The sequence below is a fragment of the Protomyctophum parallelum genome (genome assembly GCF_964188405.1).
Source record: "Protomyctophum parallelum genome assembly, chromosome: 15".
NCBI lineage: Eukaryota > Metazoa > Chordata > Actinopteri > Myctophiformes > Myctophidae > Protomyctophum > Protomyctophum parallelum.
In genome coordinates, this window is record NC_139710.1 from 48,600,861 (window position 1) to 48,620,921 (window position 20,061).

The window sequence follows — 20,061 nt, forward strand, 5'->3', positions numbered from 1 at the left end:
CCTTTTAAACGCATTCCAACAAAATAGGAAGCTGCTGATGAATGACATCCCGTGAGGTACTGTATCCATGGGTCGGGGCCGACCCGGCCCATGCATGCATGGCGCTGATCCGATCCCCCCGTCTGGAACCATCTCAGCCCCCCCTCCCCTATCTATCTGACCTGAATGGGGGGGGGCATGGCATTGCTTTTATATGACAAAGACTTGTTAGAAACAATTAGTCCTGCACTGAGCACTCAGTCAGTGTTTGTTCTGCTCAGTCTAATTGGCAGCGGTGGAAAAGTAACTATAAGTACATTATTATTACTCAAGTACCGTACTTTTTGAGGTATTTGATTGTACTTCACTGGAGTATTTCCAATTTCCAATACTTTTACTTTATACTCCACAATACATCTCAGATCATCCTCTTTGGAGGATACTGTTTATCTTAGACTTGAAGACGTTATGCAAGCTAGCAGTTATTCAGCACGGTCTGGATCAGTCTGAACTCCCACACAACATCAGGTGGGAACTGACAGCCATGACTACGAAGAGCAAAAGAAAACACAACAGCCCACAAAAAAATAAGTTAACTAGAAATGCACTCTCTCTCTCGAGATGCCAACTTGAACCTTGCACACAAGTAGACCATGTATATGGCCTACACAAATAGACCATGTACAGTATTATGGCCTACACAAGTAGACCATGTATATGGCCTACACAAATAGACCATGTACAGTATTATGGCCTACACAAGTAGACCATGTATATGGCCTACACGAATAGACCATGTACAGTATTATGGCCTACACAAGTAGACCATGTATATGGCCTACTTGTGCGCAAGTAGGCCATTAATCTCCTAATCTAAGATGTATAAAAATCCTCTCTACGCCCAGGCGGTGGCGTAACCGTCTGGGCACCCGACTGGTAATCCAGTCGCAGTGTGCCGCGGGTTCGACTCCCGAGCCCGACACGGCCTTTACTGCATGTCTTCCCCCATCTCTCTCCCGTTTCCTGTCAGCCTACTGTCTGTCCCTTAAAAAAAAAAACAATAAAAGGCGTAAGCCGCAAAAAAATATCTTAAAAAAAAAAAAAAAAAAAAAAAAAAATCCTCTCTACTTTGAGTGCTATTAACTAATGTCTAATACAACCGCTGTTCAAAATCCGCAAGTACGAAGGACAAAAAAAAGGAAATATACAGCGGATAGCAAAACTGCCCTAAAATTGGCCATGGAACCGGTGGCCTGTTCCCCCCCAGGTTGATTCTATAGTCAGGGTTACTTTGGGGTAACACTGACTATATCATCACTGGGGGTAAAGGTCCCTGCACACACATCGTGTTTTTCGGATTTTTAGCTGCGTTTCTCCATCGGTTTTACGAAAAACGCGTCCAGTGTGCAACCACCTTTACTCCCCTATAGTCACTTTGATTATTATTACAAAACATACACTAAACACTTCAGCCCTATATATACATTTCGGCCATTTGAATACATTTGAAAACTTGAAATGAGACATTCTACATAGTGAGTGATTTCAACCTTTTGTACTTTTAAGTACATTTCGATGCCAATATAAAGTATATAATTGGAATCCCGGACATTTACTTGTTAACAGAGTAGTTCTTCATTGCAGTATTGATACTTTTACTTAACTTAAAACAAATCTTCCCACCACTGCTAATTGGCAGTTCAGACTGGCTGAGGGAGGGAGGGGAGGGGAGGGGAAGGCCAGCAGCTATGGGAGGGAGTCCACACTGCAAAATCATGAGTGACTATATTTTAACTCCGCAGAGTGTTACCACGTTCAGGTCTTTTACACCCTCAGAGTTAAATGGATACTGGGAGGTTTGACAGTGTGCAAAGAAGGGCCCCGGAGCGGCGGGGGGGGGGGGGGGGGGGTTTGCTGTGGCCAGACTAGACAATAGCCGCCTTTATTTTACATTCAGCTCGTACAAAGTAGGTGTGTTCACAAGGGCTTAATCCCGTATTCAGACCTGACAAGAAAAGTCATTCACATTGAAAAGGTGCATATGGGCAACAACAGCGCTTCAGGTATGCCCACCCTTTCCTTTCCTTTCCCCGCTCCACTCCGCTCCGTCTCCCCCACCTCGCCGGGCCGCGTCTTCCCTCCCTCCCTCCCTCCCTCCCTCCGCTCTGTGTCACAAGAAAAGAAAGAAGAAGGAAAGGTGGGGGGGGGGGGGGGGGGGACACAGGGGACGGGGGGGACGGGACACAATTACCTAAATTATAGTGGGGTGTTATTCTTTTTTCATCTTCTTCTATTTCAAGAACAAGGTAGAGAGAGATAGAGAGAGAGAGAGAGAGAGAGAGAGAGAGAGATAATGTGTTGTGTGTGTGTGTGTGTGTGTGTGTGTGTGTGTGTGTGTGTGTGTGTGTGCGATTGTGCGTGTGTGCATGTGCGTGCGTCCATGTCTGCGTGCGTGCGTGTCTGCATGCGTGCGTCTGTGTGTGTGCGTGTGTCTGCATCTGTGCATGTCTGCGTCTGTGCGTATCTGCGTGCATGCGTGCGTGGTGATGTTGGGGGGGGTTAGCAGGGGGTGAAGGAACCTGATCCTTGTTGGGATCACCTCAGAACTCTTTCCTCTGAAAGGCTTGCTTTTTTCCCCTTCTTCCACCAGGCCCAAACTATCCTGGATGATACACCACCTACCACGCCTGACTCTAGCTATGTGTGAGTGACAGGCGGCTGACACACCCGTGTGAATGAAGTGAGGGGCGCTCTTATCATAGCACATCCTCCATTCATTGTCAATGGGGAAATTAATCTTTGTGCTGGACAAATAGAGCCGATTTGCTCGTCCACATATGATTGATGATCATTGTCAATGGGAATTTAATGTTTGTGCAAGACAAAAATCTAAATTAATAGCTGAATATAGGAGGGGCTAGCACCCCTCAAATATATAAAAAAAAAGGATGTCACTGTGTCACCGGTTGGTTCCAGCTTCATACTTTCACCTCCTAAACATGGCTGGGATTTCACCCTTTTTCTGATCCCTATAACATGCACCACCTCCACTCCTCTCCTCTCCTCTCCTCGTCTCCATTTCAAGAAGTCCGTCTTCACATACCAAGTACCCCCCCCACCCCCCCGCCCCCCGCCCCTCAGTCTAAAGTATCACCTGCCTTATGCTCCTTTAATCACTTCAATAGGCATTCCTTCATGCGATTTGTGCACCAGTCTCTTCTCTCCTCCTGTACAAAAAGGTAAAAAGGGGCGAAAGAATTTCCTCGAACAAAAGTGGAGAGAGCGATCCGTGCAGGCTGACATCACCACGTCGTACCCATCACATCACATGTATATATAGGGAGCACTGGAGAGAGAGAGAGAGACACGTACAAAAAGAAAAAAAAACCTTCACTATGAATTCCATCCTGAAATAGATGGATTAGCAGACTTTGGCCGTGAACCGTGGAAGTCAAAGTGATTCACGCTCTCTCTATACGTCGCTGGAGGCTTGACATTTGATGGCTGTGTTTTTTTGCACCGCCGACTACACTGGATCATACAGAACATACATGGATCATACAGAACATACATGGATCATACAGAACATACATGGATCATACAGAACATACATGGATCATACAGAACATACATGGATCATACAGAACATACATGGATCATACAGAACATACATGGGCAACTGGAGGCCCCGGGGCAGGGGGCCACATGCGGCCCCCAGCTTCACTTAACCCATTCTGACCTGAGATCAGATTCATACGAGGTTTCCACTGGACACACACTGGTCTGATTAACCCATTCTGACCTGAGATCAGATTCTAAAAAAAATTCAGTCTTTTTCAAAAATAGCAGACCTACAAGCTCGTATCGCGCCACTCGGTGGCGCGATATGAGCTTGTAGATCTGCTATTTTTCAATAGCTAAAGCATAACGTGATGCTAACAACAAAATGGGTTCCCGTTCAGAATGGGTTTAATATCTGAAACTCCAAAACTATGAAATGCACTTCCCATATAGCGATCAGAACGGCAGACTTGCACTCCCAATCTTCCGCCGTAGTCTGAAAACCAGCAGCAGGGCCATACATAATTATATGCCGTGTATATGACCGAGCTGGTGGCACTTTCACATTCACATAAGGGAAAATGTTCACCCTGACATTCTCCATCACCCTGCTGGACAGAGGAGGTCACTTCAAAGCACTGAGTGAGTCGCGGGGGCAATAGAGGGCCGGGGCCCGACAAATGTACAAGTTGTAAAAGTTAACAAGGTGTGAATGCCCTCTGGGTGCCCTGCTAGCCTCCGGACGGTTTGCACAAGTAGCAGCCTGGGGCAGTCCTCTTAGGGTCTGTGCTGCTTCTGTGCAATGACACTCACTGAAACTAATTTAATCGTGTAATATGTCTCCGAAAATATATCTAAAACACACCCATGCACGTACGCACCCACGCTCTCTCTCTCTCTCTCTCGCGCGCACGCGCACGCGCACGCACACGCACACGCACACGCACACGCACACGCACACACACACACACACACACACACACACTCTAAATCAGTAGACAAGTTCTCGTACTTTCAAGATCTCTCAAAAATAGCATAATTATATAAGCTGTGTACTGTGAGCTATTATATCTGCTATTTCTTTCTTTTTTCTTTTCTTTTTTTTAACAGCAAACGCAAAGAATCTAAAACGGCTGAATTTGTATTTATATTTCTGCATCTGCCCGTCGTGCACATTTCAGGATACTTACCGGAAGCATTCAAAAGCAAATCAAATGTTTGATTTGCTTTTATTTTCATTTACATATTTACAATATTTACATTTTAGTCGACGCATGCGTGCACACACTATGTCCACACATACCTGTATGCTGTATTCATCTACTGGAATGGTTTACTCTGTCGTATCCAACCCAGTTCATGGTAATATAATTAGATTAAAAAATAACAACAATTAAATAATTCAGAATGTACAGAAGTATACATTACACTGACTGCAGTGCATTGCAGTGTAGTCTGTCTGTACAGCCTTTGTGATTCTTTAGCTAAGATTATACGTACCTATATTCAAATCATGTTGGGATGCAAAAAGTGAGTGAAATCAATACATAAAATGTCCTCAATAAAAAAAGAAATTTGCACAGCAGCACCCGGTAATTTGCTGCCATCCACGTTTCTATTGCAGTCTATTTCAGAGTCTCTCTATTGAAATGCCAAACAGTAACTTTTATAAACAACACTTTACAAAGAAATGTGCTGCTTCCTTTTGGCTCTGCTTTGAAGAATCGTCTGTACGTCAGGCCTCGCCCACCATGACACTTTTCCTTCTGAAGAATCGTCTGTACGTCAGGCCTCGCCCACCATGACACTTTTCCTTCTGAAGAATCGTCTGTACGTCAGGCCTCGCCCACCATGACACTTTTCCTTCTGAAGAATCGTCTGTACGTCAGGCCTCGCCCACCATGACACTTTTCCTTCTGAAGAATGGTCTGTACGTCAGGCCTCGCCCACCATGACACTTTTCTTTCTGAAGAATCGTCTGTACGTCAGGCCTCGCCCACCATGACACTTTTCCTTCTGAAGAATCGCCTGTACGTCAGGCCTCGCCCACCATGACACTTTTCTTTCTGAAGAATCGTCTGTACGTCAGGCCTCGCCCACCATGACACTTTTCCTTCTGAAGAATCGTCTGTATACGTCAGGCCTCGCCCACCATGACACTTTTCTTTCTGAAGAATCGTCTGTATACGTCAGGCCTCGCCCACCATGACACTTTTCCTTCTGAAGAATCGTCGGTACGTCAGGCCTCGCCCACCATGACACTTTTCTTTCTGAAGAATCGTCTGTATACGTCAGGCCTCGCCCACCATGACACTTTTCTTTCTGAAGAATCGTTTGTATACGTCAGGCCTCGCCCACCATGACACTTTTCTTTCTGAAGAATCGCCTGTACGTCAGGCCTCGCCCACCATGACACTTTTCTTTCTGAAGAATCGTCTGTATACGTCAGGCCTCGCCCACCATGACACTTTTCTTTCTGAAGAATCGTCTGTACGTCAGGCCTCGCCCACCATGACACTTTTCTTTCCCAGGAATGTTAGGTTCTGCCGCGCTCATAACGCCATAAACTCATTACTTCCTGCATGTCAGTCTATTCAGTATAACTTCCTTGTGGAACAAATGACTGGACAAATGACTTGTTGTATACAGTGGGGTCACTCCATTACACTTCCCTGTATAGCCGCCCGCTACGCTATTGTACAGTATGTCACTGTACGCTACTCGGATCAACTGAGCATGGCTTGAGAATGTGCAGCGATGGGAGAATACTCCCATGTTTTATTTAAATAAATAATAAATGCAACCAGATACGACTTTTCTGTTTGGATGTATTGGCTGTCAAGGCCAGAAACTGAATTTACAATTTAGGCATTTAGCAGATGCTCTAAATACAGAGCGACTTACAGTAATCAAGAACAACACATGGTAATACATCAATTAAGTAAGTAAGCTAAGAACCTAACATCTGGCCCCAACGGTTAGCTCAACTGCTGAGCCAACCTGACGGCGTGCTGAGACAGCCTGACGGCGTGCTGAGACAGCCTGACGGCGTGCTGAGACAGCCTGACGGCGTGCTGAGACAGCCTGACGGCGTGCTGAGACAGCCTGACGGCGTGCTGAGACAGCCTGACGGCGTGCTGAGACAGCCTGACGGCGTGCTGAGACAGCCTGACGGCGTGCTGCAGGTTCGACTCCCGATCTCGACGACCTTTGCCACGTGTCTTCCCCCCCCATCTCTCTCCCTATTTCCTGTCAGATTACTTTCCAGTTTCAACCTATCAATAAAGGCAGAAAAAGCCTTTATTAAGAACCTAGCTTCCGTCTAACAGTAGAATACAATGAAACTATGACAATACACTATTGCTATGAGAGCCTATATGTCTACATACAATGCTATCTAAATGACATAAATTGAGCCTTTACATACACCTGTAAGTTCATCGAGGCTACGGCAAGTGCTGTGCTACAGGCTAAGATGATGACATCTGAAGAGGTCAGTTTTCAGACTACGGTGGAAGATTGGGTGTGAGTCTGCAGTTCTGACTGCAATGGGAAGTTCATTCCATAGTTTTGGAGAGTCTGGGACGTGTGGAGTGTTGACTTGTTTTAGTGAATGTTCGGCCAGCTTCCCTGTGTTGGCTGATCTGAGCACGCGAGGGCGTTCCTCCGGGTATGATGATGTCACGCACATACCCTCTATAGAGCGTCGCAGGCCCGCCCCCTTTCAGAACGACGAGTGGCCCAGGAAATGATTCTCCATTCATTTTCTCCATAGGCTTTTCAAAAAGTATTTATATAAAGACGGTTATGCCGCGGACAAAGCCAACTCGGATCGTGACAAATCATGACAACAAACACAATATGTTGTGCCGATTAAAATAATTTGAAAGAAGGATAGATACAACACTATTTGTTTTGTTTTTCTTCTTACTAATTATTTGATCGGCCCAAAACATTGTAATTATTGTCATGATTTGTCACGATCCGAGTTGGTTTTGTCCGCAGCATAACCGTCTTTAAATAAATACTTTTTGAAAACCCTATGGAGAAAATGAATGGAGAATCATTTCCTGGGCCACTCGTCGTTCTGAAAGGGGGCGGGACTGCGACGCTCTATACGACAATCTAGAAATAGTCTGTTAGGGGTAAAAGTCCGGAAGTAAAAATTTACTTGAGTAAAAGTACAAAAGTATTGTTATCAAAATGTACTTAAAGTACCAAAAGTAGAAAGTACTCATATTGCTTTGAAAGTAGCAGATCTACAAGCTCACAATGTGTCACATCGCAACATTTAAACTGGAAGTTTGCACTACTCAATCTGCTTGCTTGCTGCTGCCGCACACTGCTGCGCTGCTGTCTGCTTCAACTTTTGCTGCTCACCCTCCTCCACCCCAGCTACCACCTGTCGTTTTGGATCTGCTGTTTAGGTACGGGAGATTCAGTTGGGACTGATGCGCTTGATCAGAGTACCTAAAAAGCTGATCCAATTAATTAATTAATGAGTTGTCCTACTCCTGACTGAACTAGTAACTAAGGTTGTCAAATAATTGTTGTGTGGTAGTAAAAAAACATTCATCTGAAATGTAGTGGAGTAGAAGTAAAAGTACTGAACGTTAGAAATACTCGTAGTTGTAAACAATAAATGATGACATTGATGATTGGCTAGTGGCTACTATGACTGCCTATGAATTCCACAGGCCTGGGTATACAACCTGGCCTGGCTGGCAGGGATATGTGGCCGGGAACAGCAAGTTGAGTTGTCACTGTTGCGTACCGAAAATGAGTTGAACAATGTCAAACTATCGTGATTCTGTCATGATTGTAACAGCTCCAAACGTTGCAGCATAGTATAGGCTAGTTAGTAGACTGCTGCTATATTATTATCACATTCACAACATGAAGTTATACCATGATGTCGACCTAAATGGCGTTATGATGAACAAGGATAGGACGATAAACATATTTTTGGACCACAATTCTTATATGAGGCGACTCATAACAAAGTCGGACAGTGTTGTAATTAAGCTACTCCAACCTCTAAATGCGTTTGTTTTTTTCTTCTTCTTCTTCTTTTTATAACAGCGGGAAATGTCCGCCTCACTCACGCAGTTGATTTGATTGACACCCGAACACGTTGACATGTCAATCGGTCCTCAAAACGAGAGTCTAAATTTTAGGCCATTTGTGTCCATTGTGTCCATTGTGTCCATTTGGTTGTATTTGTACACACTCAGGTAGCCCATTCTCCAAACCATCATATATTGCATGATTCGCATCGCTCCGTCCTCTCACGCACAGACTGTCGGTATAGTGTTGACAGCCTTGACAGGTATAAAGAAGTCCCGTGGTATAGCCTGCGTGGGGGTCCGCGGGTACAGGCTGCGGGGGTCCCCGCGGAGTTCGGCGCGGGGCGGAGGGCAGTGTGCGTGTACAGTGACTGAGACTCAAATGTGTTACTGTCTGTTACCCATTGAATCAGTGGGTCTGCTGCTAACTCAGAGTTAAATTAAAATGTGCTTTTACAATATGGGGTCCCAGAGATAGAAATGCCATTAAATGGAGGATCGTTGCCTAATTCAGGTCAAACCTGCATGCGGTCCTTGAAATTAAATTGGTTGAGAATCACAGCTATAGAGCCGTAAAGTTCTTCTCTTATGGGGGGTCCTTGGCGTATATTCTCTAATGGGGGTCCGCGGCCTAATTAACCCATTCTGACCGGGCACCCATTTTGGTGTCGGCATCATGTTATGCTTTAGCTATTGAAAAATAGCAGATCTACAAGCTCATATCGCGCCACCGAGTGGCGCGATACGAGCTTGTAGGTCTGCTATTTTTTGAAAAATCGAAGAACGACTGACATTTTTAGAATCTGATCTCAGGTCAGAATGGGTTAATCAGACCAGTGTGTGTCCAGTGGAAACCTCGTATGAATCTGATCTCAGGTCAGAATGGGTTAACATAAATGTGGGGGTCCTTCACATGAAAAAGTTTGAGAACCACTGATTTACAACATCACTGTGTATAATAAAGTCTCACTGTTACTGGCAAGTGAGTGAAGCCCTGTTGGTTTTGTATACCATGTAGGTACAAAAATGTATCTCTTAACACATTCTGACCTGAGATCAGATTCATACGAGGTTTCCGCCGGACACACACTGGTCCTGATGAACCCATTCTGACCTGAGATCAGATTCTAAAAATGTCAGTCGTTCTTCGATTTTTCAAAAAATAGCAGACCTACAAGCTCATATCGCGCCACTCGGTGGCGCGATATGAGCTTGTAGATCTGCTATTTTTAAATAGCTATAGCATAACATGATGCTGACACCAAAATGGGTGCCCGTTCAGAATGGGTTAATATGTATTATATATTTATTCATTATAATTCTGCAACAAAGTCATCTAGACAAATTCCTGTGCATTTTAACTGTCTCACTGAAAGTGAGTCTACTGTGTTTGAGTGAAGCTATTCAATCCAGCGATCATATTGTAATCACAAATGTCCTTGAATGTTCTTGGAAATAACCCATGAAGACCTGAGGTCTGTCTTAAATCCTTTTTCCCCCCCTGAAAACCCATGTTTCTCAAAATGTTTCATGTTATTAAGGACTCCCAAAATATATGTATTCGGCCACAGACCCCCATCTGAAAATATGTTGTTCCAGGGACCCGGCAGGAGCAAAGATTATGAGTAAAAACGTTTGCTGTGAAATAATATATATTCAAAGATTTACACACATTTTCAAGGGTTTTTCTAAAATAGCAAATCTACAAGATCTATATGAGCTTGTAATATCTGCTATTTTTCAACAGCTAAAGTTTTAAATAATGGCTAAAGTGGTAAAAAGCTATGGTGACAGCGCTGTGTTCCAGGTTTTAATGGAATAAACCAAGGAGGAATCCAGCCAACCTGGGTTTACAGGTACCTGTTTGATGAAAGAAGAGCTGTCACTGTGCTGTGTAATTGAAGCATAACGTTGTGGACCAGTGGGACATGCTGTGCGTTGACATGGTTTAGCAGAGTAGCGCTGCCTGAAGCCCAGTGGAACATGCTGTGAGTTGACATGGTGTAGCAGTCAGAGTAGTCCTGTCTGAAGCCCAGAAAGCTCTGTCGCCAACAGCCTGGGGGTGAACTGGAAATCTGAAATGAAAAACAGAATAAACCTCAGGTCAAGGAGGATGGCAGTGGTATCTATACTGCCTCCTCCTGGCCAGCCGGGGCGCCTGGTGGAGGGGAAAGGAACTGGTTGGAATAACGTGTTCCTTCCACGCGCTACGTCCAACTGGGGAAACTCCCCCCTGTCAGGTGAAAAGAAGCAGCTTGGACTCCTCATGCATTGAAGGAAAGCATGAGGTTAGTCCGTTGCTCTCCCCAGGTTGGCAGAGGGAGTGTAGCACCCAGGATTACACTACTAGACAATTGACACTGGGTGCCAAAAATGGGTCACAAAAATCGTGTGATAAGAATTTAAGAAAAAAATAAAATAAAAGATGATGGTAGTGGGCTAATACCCTAACTGCCCCTACAGTGAGTTGCACCTAACTGTGTCCCGGCTATGTCAGGAAGCTGTTTAAGTTCAACTTCAATGCAAATGAGCTACGAACACATTTATTGAGATTGAAGTCTTATATTGTAATCGGCAATTGTTGAAAGCTATAGTAAAAGTAAACATGTGAAATCTGGCCAGATACTTCTTGAACAGATGACTAAAGTGAAACCTATCTTCATAATTGGTCCTCTCACTAATGAATAATGATCATGATAAAATACCACAATTATTTCCTTCTCAGTCTGTGTCTCATAGGAGGGCTGTGGGCAGTTCAGAAACGAGTCTGTCTCATAGGAGGGCTGTGGGCAGTTCAGAAACCAGTCTGTGTCTCATAGGAGGGCTGTAGGCAGTTCAGAAACCAGTCTGTGTCCCATATGAGGGCTGTGGGCAGTTCAGAAACCAGTCTGTGTCTGGCTGTGGGCAGTTCAGAAACCAGTCTGTGTCTCATAGGAGGGCTGTGGGCAGTTCAGAAACCAGTCGGTGTCTCATTGGAGGGCTGTGGGCAGTTCAGAAACGAGTCTGTCTCATAGGAGGGCTGTGGGCAGTTCAGAAACCAGTCTGTGTCTCATAGGAGGGCTGTAGGCAGTTCAGAAACCAGTCTGTGTCCCATGTGAGGGCTGTGGGCAGTTCAGAAACCAGTATGTGTCTCATATGAGGGCTGTGGGCAGTTCAGAAACCAGTCTGTGTCTGGCTGTGGGCAGTTCAGAAACCAGTCTGTGTCTCATAGGAGGGCTGTGGGCAGTTCAGAAACCAGTCGGTGTCTCATTGGAGGGCTGTGGGCAGTTCAGAAACCAGTCTGTGTCTCATAGGAGGGCTCTGGGCAGTTCAGAAACCAGTCTGTGTCTCATGGGAGGGCTGTGGGCAGTTCAGAAACCAGTCTGTGTCTCATAGGAGGGCTCTGGGCAGTTCAGAAACCAGTCTGTGTCTCATAGGAGGGCTGTGGGCAGTTCAGAAACCAGTCTGTGTCTCATGTGAGGGCTGTGGGCAGTTCAGAAACCAGTCTGTGTCTCATGGGAGGGCTGTGGACAGTTCAGAAACCAGTCTGTGTCTCATAGGAGGGCTCTGGGCAGTTCAGAAACCAGTCTGTGTCTCATGGGAGGGCTGTGGGCAGTTCAGAAACCAGTCTGTGTCTCATGGGAGGGCTGTGGGCAGTTCAGAAACCAGTCTGTCTCATAGGAGGGCTGTGGGCAGTTCAGAAACCAGTCTGTGTCTCATGGTAGGGCTGTGGGCAGTTCAGAAACTGGAGCCTAGTTTTAAGGGCCTTAGAGGTGCTGTGGTACCAGGAGGTGCATGCATAGTCGAAGAAACCTTGTACGAGGGCTCCTGTTAGGGTCTTCAAGGTGTTTTTGTTGACCAGTGAGGAGATCCTGTATAGGAATCTTGTTCTTAACACCATCCCTTAAAATATGTGGATCACTGGCTTCTTTCAAAACTGGCCTGAAAACGTTTCCCTTTTCTCCTTTGTACATTTTGTATTGTTGGTGGTGAGTGGTGACATAGTATTGTTTTATTTTTTATGCTATGATTCATGTTGATGAATTGTATACATAGGACCACAATGGAAACAAGTCATAACATTTCTGTGTTATCCTTTTAGCCTTAATGTCTGACTTACTGTATCTCGTGCCGTTTACATGTCTGACAAATAAAGTATTCAATCAACCAATCAATATTTTATGTGCATGAATTTAGCTTAACAAGTTAAAATATACATTATATAAATAACATATTGTATGAAAGTAATTGATTGCTTGGCATAGTTGTATTATTACTTAATTTATAAAAGTAAGACTACTATAGTATATTACTGTGTTGCTCATGAAAGCAATATCTTACAATTAATGCACAAAATATCTGTACATATTGCAGTAATATGTACCCAGGCATTAAGCACTGGGCAGTCTGCATGTGGGATTCTGTTACACCTCACTGCCTTCCAACTAGGGCGACTTCGGTTTGAGCTCAGCTGACATTCACAACGTGGAGAATAGCTCCCTCTGCTGGTTGAAGGTAAAATACAGTAGGTCTCAGATACTTTATGCAGCTTGTTGCAGTTCATTGGTGATGGACGAACTGGGTGCTGACTTCTCATCTTTGTACACTGGTCTGTTGCTATCTATTGTCCACTAGCACATTTTTACCTACAATGTGAACAGGGTTTTCTTTTTATTTCTTCTTCTTTTTTTGGGGTGTGTAGGCTGTCGAATGTTTCCCAGATACACGTACAGAACACAAGTGAACAACACAACACCAAGTAAACCCATTCTGACCTGAGATCAGATTCATACGAGGTTTCCGCCGGACACACACTGGTCTGATGAACCCATTCTGACCTGAGATCAGATTCTAAAAATGTCAGTCGCTCTTCGATTTTTCAAAAATAGCAGACCTACAAGCTCGTATCGCGCCACTCGGTGGCGCGATATGAGCTTGTAGATCTGCTATTTTTAAATAGCTAAAGCATAACATGATGCTGACACCAAAATGGGTGCCCGGTCAGAATGGGTTAAGAGATACAATCACAAACTATTTCCAAATGATTTATAGACATTTGTATTAAAAACTAATGCACCTGTTTTTGTACTTTCCCCCATTATCTTCATCTTTACTTCATTATTAAGTGAGTTATGACAACCAGCCAATTGTGATTCTTTTCAGAAAAATGTTTTATCTTTCAACATTACTGACTGAAAGAGCTGTTATGTTTAATGGCTGAGTGTGTCAAAGTATGTACGCTAATTCATTTTAAATCATTTACTATAACGACCTGTCATACTGCACATGTCATCCATGCTCGCCTTGCAGGGCTGTGGGAGCTATAGGAACACAGCTGAAGTAGAAAATATGTTACCATAACTCGTACAGCTACGACAACCTGTCTGGCCTACTAGCTAGCTACAGTATAGGATCAATGAGTAGCATACAGTACCTGCACTGTCTGACTCCAAACATCCATGGAGAATTCAAGGGTGGATCGAAGTTCACTGTACGTCAAACTGAAGGGTGTTGCATTGGTGTCTGGAAAGACATACGATACGCATCAGACAATATTATACAACCCGTGAATGCCAAGACAAAACTCTTCACTGGCATCAGCCAGCAGCCATGGAGATATAGGCTACTTGCGAGCTCTAACCAGTTCTATTCCGACAAGTAACTGGATAACTCAGCCCCTTTTCCAACTCACATCCCCAATCTGCTAGCATTATATAGCTCAGTCGCACTCAACCCCATTACACAAGTCATTCTCCACTCCATAACAATAATGACATCACCAACATGTGTGAAGTGAGGGGCGCTCTTATCATAATACATCATCTGATGAACAACTGCATTTATGTGATTGGTTAGCAGAATTTGCTCGTCTACATATGACGTACATTTTCCCTTCATTGTCGATGGCATTAAATCATTAATGTTTGTGTTACCACAAATTCACGTCATATTTGACGGACATATGACCTAATTTCTCCTTTCATTGTCAATGGCAAATATGAGACGTGTGGGGACAAAAGCTGTATATAGGAAAAAATCACAACCTTGTTATTAGCTTCAACACCGTTATTATTGAGGGGCGCTAGCCCCTCCTATATACAGCTTTTGTCCCCACACATCTCAATATTTGCCATTGACAATGAAAGGAGAAATTAGGTAAAATGTCCACCAAATATGACCTTGTCCCCACATGTCTCATATTTGCCATTGACAATGAAAGGAGGAATTCTTATTATTATTATTATTTGAAGCTGAATTGAATTCTACACACATACAACACATTTTGCATTCTTTCACCTGGTTCCCTTTCATCATAGTCAAGACATTAGCATGTGAGACATTGGGGGTGAGTTGGTAAAGGGGTGAGTTATCCAGTATTCGTTCTGACATAGCATCAAGAAAATGACCCAACAACACTTGCCACATTTGCAGCAAAACAAAAACAAATGTCACTTTCCATGGCACTCATTCTAAGAAGGTTTATGAGGAAGAGACTTGGAACTTGGAAGAAGAAAAGAAGGCGGAGGTCTTCGTCATGAACGTACAAGTTTTTCCCAGCCTCCCCGTTTGTGCCAGATCTATATCCATCCCTTGACCAAGGTTATGCCATGCATGCGCAGGGGAATAAGGGATGAAGGCAGGCTACAGTATTTGGCTGCAATCAATCAATACATCAGCATCCCCTGGGCAGCTCAAGGGAGTGGACAGACTGCCACCATTCGACAAGCCTGTTGCAACGGTAACCCAGCGAAATAACGTCATTATGACATTCTGATGACGTCCTCCGCTGACGTTCAGGATAGGCCAGATCAAAGCCCATATGGGGAGGATCGTTACGTCATTTCCAGGATGCCTTCACCAGTTGAAATAATATGGCTTATTCAGATTTGACTAATTACGATATGACTTAAATTGTTCTGACGACTCTCGCTGATTCATCCATGTTTTGATTGCAGCCAAACAGTCAGCCTTCTTCTCTTACGCATGGCATAACCTTGGCTCAAAGAAAGAGGCTGGGCAACTAGTCCACTCATGACTGAACCTATGGCTGTTGGTAGCTAATACCTGGGCAAGCAGGTTAGCAGCAGCTACAAGTTACAACAGGCCATGTGTTCCTTTCACAGGACAGCACGCCCAATACTGCAATGTAAAAGTACTGCGTTACAAGTAAAGTAACAGAATCCAACAGAAAGTAACAGAAAGTATAAAAGAACAAAAGTATTGGTATCAAAATGTGCTTGTTTTTGTTGTATAAACTTCTTTTGAAAATAGGCTTAATTAATAGCAGATCTACAATCTCACAATGCGTCTCATTATGAGCTTGTCGATTAGCTATTTTCAAAATCTACAAAGTAACTATAGTAAAGTTTTCAAATAAATGCAGTGGAGTAAAAGTAAAATATTTGGATCCGAGATGTCGTGGAGTATAGTGAAAGTATTGGAAATTGGAAATAATCAAGTAAAGTTCTGGACGGGAACCCCTCTTGGGGTTATGTTCAGTACAGTTCTGTACAGTATTTAAAAAAATTAAATATTTGATGCTGCTATATACATATTTGAAGTTTTTCAGGATTTAGAAGGCATTTTAGAATTGGCGTCAGACCAAAATGGGTTAAGTACAGCACTTGAGTAAACATAATTAGTTACTTTCCACCACTGCATTTCAGATTCCAGTTCACCCCAGGCTGATGGCGACATGGCAATTAAAGATATTTATGGGGGGGGAAGACTAGTAAGAATAATTTAAGTGATTATTATTTTAATGTTGAATGACAAAAATCTTTGCTGAAAGGAATAACATATTGGCTGATGTCATAACTCAGGGCAAAGTAAAGTAATCTATTAAATAAAGATGAAAGTAAAGGGAAAAGTACAAAAACAGGTACATTGTTTTGAATAGAAATATCTATAAATCGTTATTGACAGCTTATAGACATTTATTGACAGCCTACACAACCCACTGAGGACAAAGAAAAACCTGTTCACATTTTTGGTAATAAATAAAAAATAAAAATAAATTGAAAAAAAGGCTACATACAAAAATGTCCACAAATAGTTTTCACACGGTTTCTGTCAGAACAGAACTCTCCTTCAGTGGACTGTAATGACCAAATTAATAGCTTTTTTGAGGGGCGCCAGCCCCTGCTATGCCCAGCTTTGTCTGTTTGTGTGAACACAAACACGATGATTTGATTGGCTATATATTGAGGATAAAATGTGAGGGCAGAAATGTGAAGACGCTAAAAGTGATAGCCCGGAATGACATTTGTGATGATTTGATTGGCTGAGCACGGAATGTGATGTATGATGATAAAAGCGCCCATATGATCGTGTGATTTTATTTATACAAAAACTATGTTTCCTTCTGGTCTCTCTCTCTCTCTCTCCCTCATATATACATATATATGTCATGTACTATCTTTTGTGTATCTGTACTTACCTTTGTTATGATTTATGACCTCATCATCTGCTTGACCCAGCGAGTGGACCCCATAATCTCCATCTAAACAGGGGTTGGTGGTGGGTGAGGATTCAGCTGAAGCGTGTGCGTGGAGAACATGACAACACCAGGCGGTCTTGCCCGTGCCTAGAAGATATGTAAACAAGGATGAGAACAGAAATGAACAGGAACAGAACATTAATAAATTCGTATCATTGTGCACAGATGTCAGTCTCTCTGATACAGTAGTTGATGGTCATCATATCATGTATATCATTACGCAGCTGGTTGTTTCACACTGGGCCAGGCAGATAAGGTCATAAATAAATCATGCCAACCTTAATGGACCTAGTTGGTATAATTTGATCCCTTCTTGTCATCAAGTAACTGTACTCTCTGGTAAGCATAGATTTACACTCCAGGTCCCTTCTCTGATGATCAACTATCTGCAAATGCTTCAACCATCTGGCAAATGCCTCCCAGTGTAGAGCAAACATGGCTGAATGTATCATAGTGTGGTCACACCTATAGTTTAGTTGGTATAATTTGATATTGAGTAACTGGCGACAGTAGCTCAGGAGGTAGAGCGTCCGTCCTTGGAGTCCGAAAGTTCCAGGTTCGATTCCCGGGCTCCCCCCAGAGTTAGTGTCGAAGTGTCCTTGAGCAAGACACTGAACCCCCTAACTGCTCCTAATGAGCAGGTTTGTGCCTTGCATGGTTTCCTCCGCCATCAGTGTGTGAATGGGTGAATGTGAAGTACATTGTAATGTAAAGCGCTTTGGATAAAAGCGCTGTATAAATGCGGTCCATTTAACATTTACTGTGCTCTCCAAAGCAAACCATAAGCAGTATGCAAAAAGAAATGCTACAAATCATAAACGTAGCACCTGTTGTGAAACGTGGCGCAACCTGACCACACACCAGCAAGAATCAAGATGCATTTATTTGTCCCCTATATAGACAGGCACAAGCATCTAACACGACTGTGCTAACTAACACAACATTACGATATGACAAGATAATAATAATAAATAAAGTAATAATACTGTCTGGATGTAATAACCGTCCGTCTCAGTAACAGACCACAATGAAAATAAGTCGAAATACTTTCTTGGGTCAATATCCTTGACTTTTCCTCAACGGACATGATGGAACTTGTTTTTCCTGCATGACGTCTAATAAAATAAAATCAAGATTCTTCCCACAGGCAGTCAAGTTTCTGAACAGATGATGCACTCATATGCATAAGTTATTGTATACAGTAGCTATAATAATATTAGCTACTGTATACATTACAATAACGTATGCATTAGCAACTTGGTCCCGTTGTAAGCTTGTCGATCTGCTATTTTCAACGGAAGCTTTCTCCAAAACAACATAAAACATAAAATACACCAGTAGCCCTGAGGGACCCCACTCAACCATATTTTATAGGATATAACTGGTTAAGCTGGATTTGTCATACGCCTACACAGTCTCACCAGGCGAAAATAGCTGCTCTACAGAGCTACACTGAAGATCTGCTATTTTCTGTCTGAGCAATTATGAGCATAATTTGGGCATAATAACTCTTGGAGGAGCACTTGTCTTAATGCATCATTGGATTTCCAATGATGCATTAAGTACTTAGAAACACATTAATAACAAGAAACAGATCATTCTCACAAAAACGGCTTGAACAACAGATCCATGCAACTCCAATTCTCCATGAAGTTGTAGGATAATAGTAGGCGCCTATAGTAGCCTATGCCTACATTTTAGATGTGGAAAAGGAAGACTGCCTATTCGAATTTAGTCACCATTGCTCATTTGCTCACCAACTTAACTAAACAGCTATTTGTTATTATAGATAAGTCACGTTCAGACAGACCATAGACTGTGGTTCAGACTAATCTATCTCTCACCAATGCACTTGGGTGTCCCCCCCCCCCCCTCGAAAAGATACCTACAGTAGTCGTGTGACGATAGGACAAAAGCTATGACCAAACCCACTGCGCGCACACACCCACACCCACGCACGCACGCCTTTGATAACTGTGCGCGCTTTTAAGCTTGCTGGCACCACCAGCAAAGGGACGCGACAGCCAGGCAGCCGAGTCTCTGCATGTTGTGCAGCTTTCACAGACCAGCAACCAAACCACTAAGCAACATGACCATCCAGTACTGTCAACTAGTGCCTCCCGCTGTGCTGCTGCTCCTGGGAATAGTCGGCATTCTGCTGGTCGCTCTGTCGACCGAAGAAATAAAGCAGCCTCCTGAAAACATGGTAAATACAATAACACTAAATAAAATCATTAGTTTTACCTGCTTTATTTGAAACTGCTGTCATTGCCTGAATGCGATGCTGCAGTAACAGTCTTACTCTCATGAATGTCGTGTGTTTAACAAGAAGAGAAGAGTCGTTTTGGTGTCGTTTCTGCAACGATATTATGATCTGCTGCCGGCGCGCCGCCGCAGGTGCTCTGCTGTTGGTCAGCCGGCTGGGTGCGCACCCACCCCCCCACCTGCCGCTTGGCTGACCTTTGGCCGATCATCAAATGAATGATATATAACCGGAAATAATAATGTTGTCAATATGTCACCTGCTGCAAGCAAGGGCTTATATCCGCTGTTTGTTTCCCATATAACCAAAACAATGTGGCATAATAGTATCTGAGTTTAGTAATGCGTGGCGTGCGTAACACGTGTGGTCAATCATTGGGATTGTATTGGCTAGTCACACCGCTCAGTTCACCACTTATTGACTCCTATGGTTCATGTAGCCTAGTTATATTATATGCTATTATTATTATTATTATTATTATTATTATTATTAGTAGCCTAGTAGTAGCAGTAGCAGCAGTAGTATTGTTATGGAAATGTAACCTTAATATGTCCCATAACAATATTATTATTTTATATTATTGGAAATAGGCTATGCAATTTGAGTAGGATTTGGACTGAAGGCTATACATTGATCAGGTATGTGCTACGTAAATACCTTTATTCAGATCACATTATTCTAAAATAGTATAGGTTAAATTAATCTGCTATAAA

The 20,061-nt window shown here is 43.3% G+C and overlaps 1 protein-coding gene across 3 annotated transcripts in view; it reads left to right on the forward strand.

Annotated features, from left to right (window-relative positions):
• Positions 1–20,061, forward strand: part of LOC310872396 (ectonucleoside triphosphate diphosphohydrolase 2-like) — a 249,295-nt gene that overhangs the window by 213,895 nt on the left and 15,339 nt on the right. For 2 of the 3 annotated variants that reach the window (XR_014570382.1, XM_083784247.1), the window contains exon 1: positions 19,106–19,291. Coding sequence is in view for 2 of the 3 variants with exons in the window: in XM_083784247.1 (XP_083640373.1) it covers positions 19,130–19,291 (162 nt within the window). In the remaining variant the exon portion in view is untranslated. Of the gene's footprint in view, positions 1–19,105; positions 19,292–20,061 lie in introns of those variants that run through there. The other variant, XM_083784248.1, reaches the window with a different exon arrangement.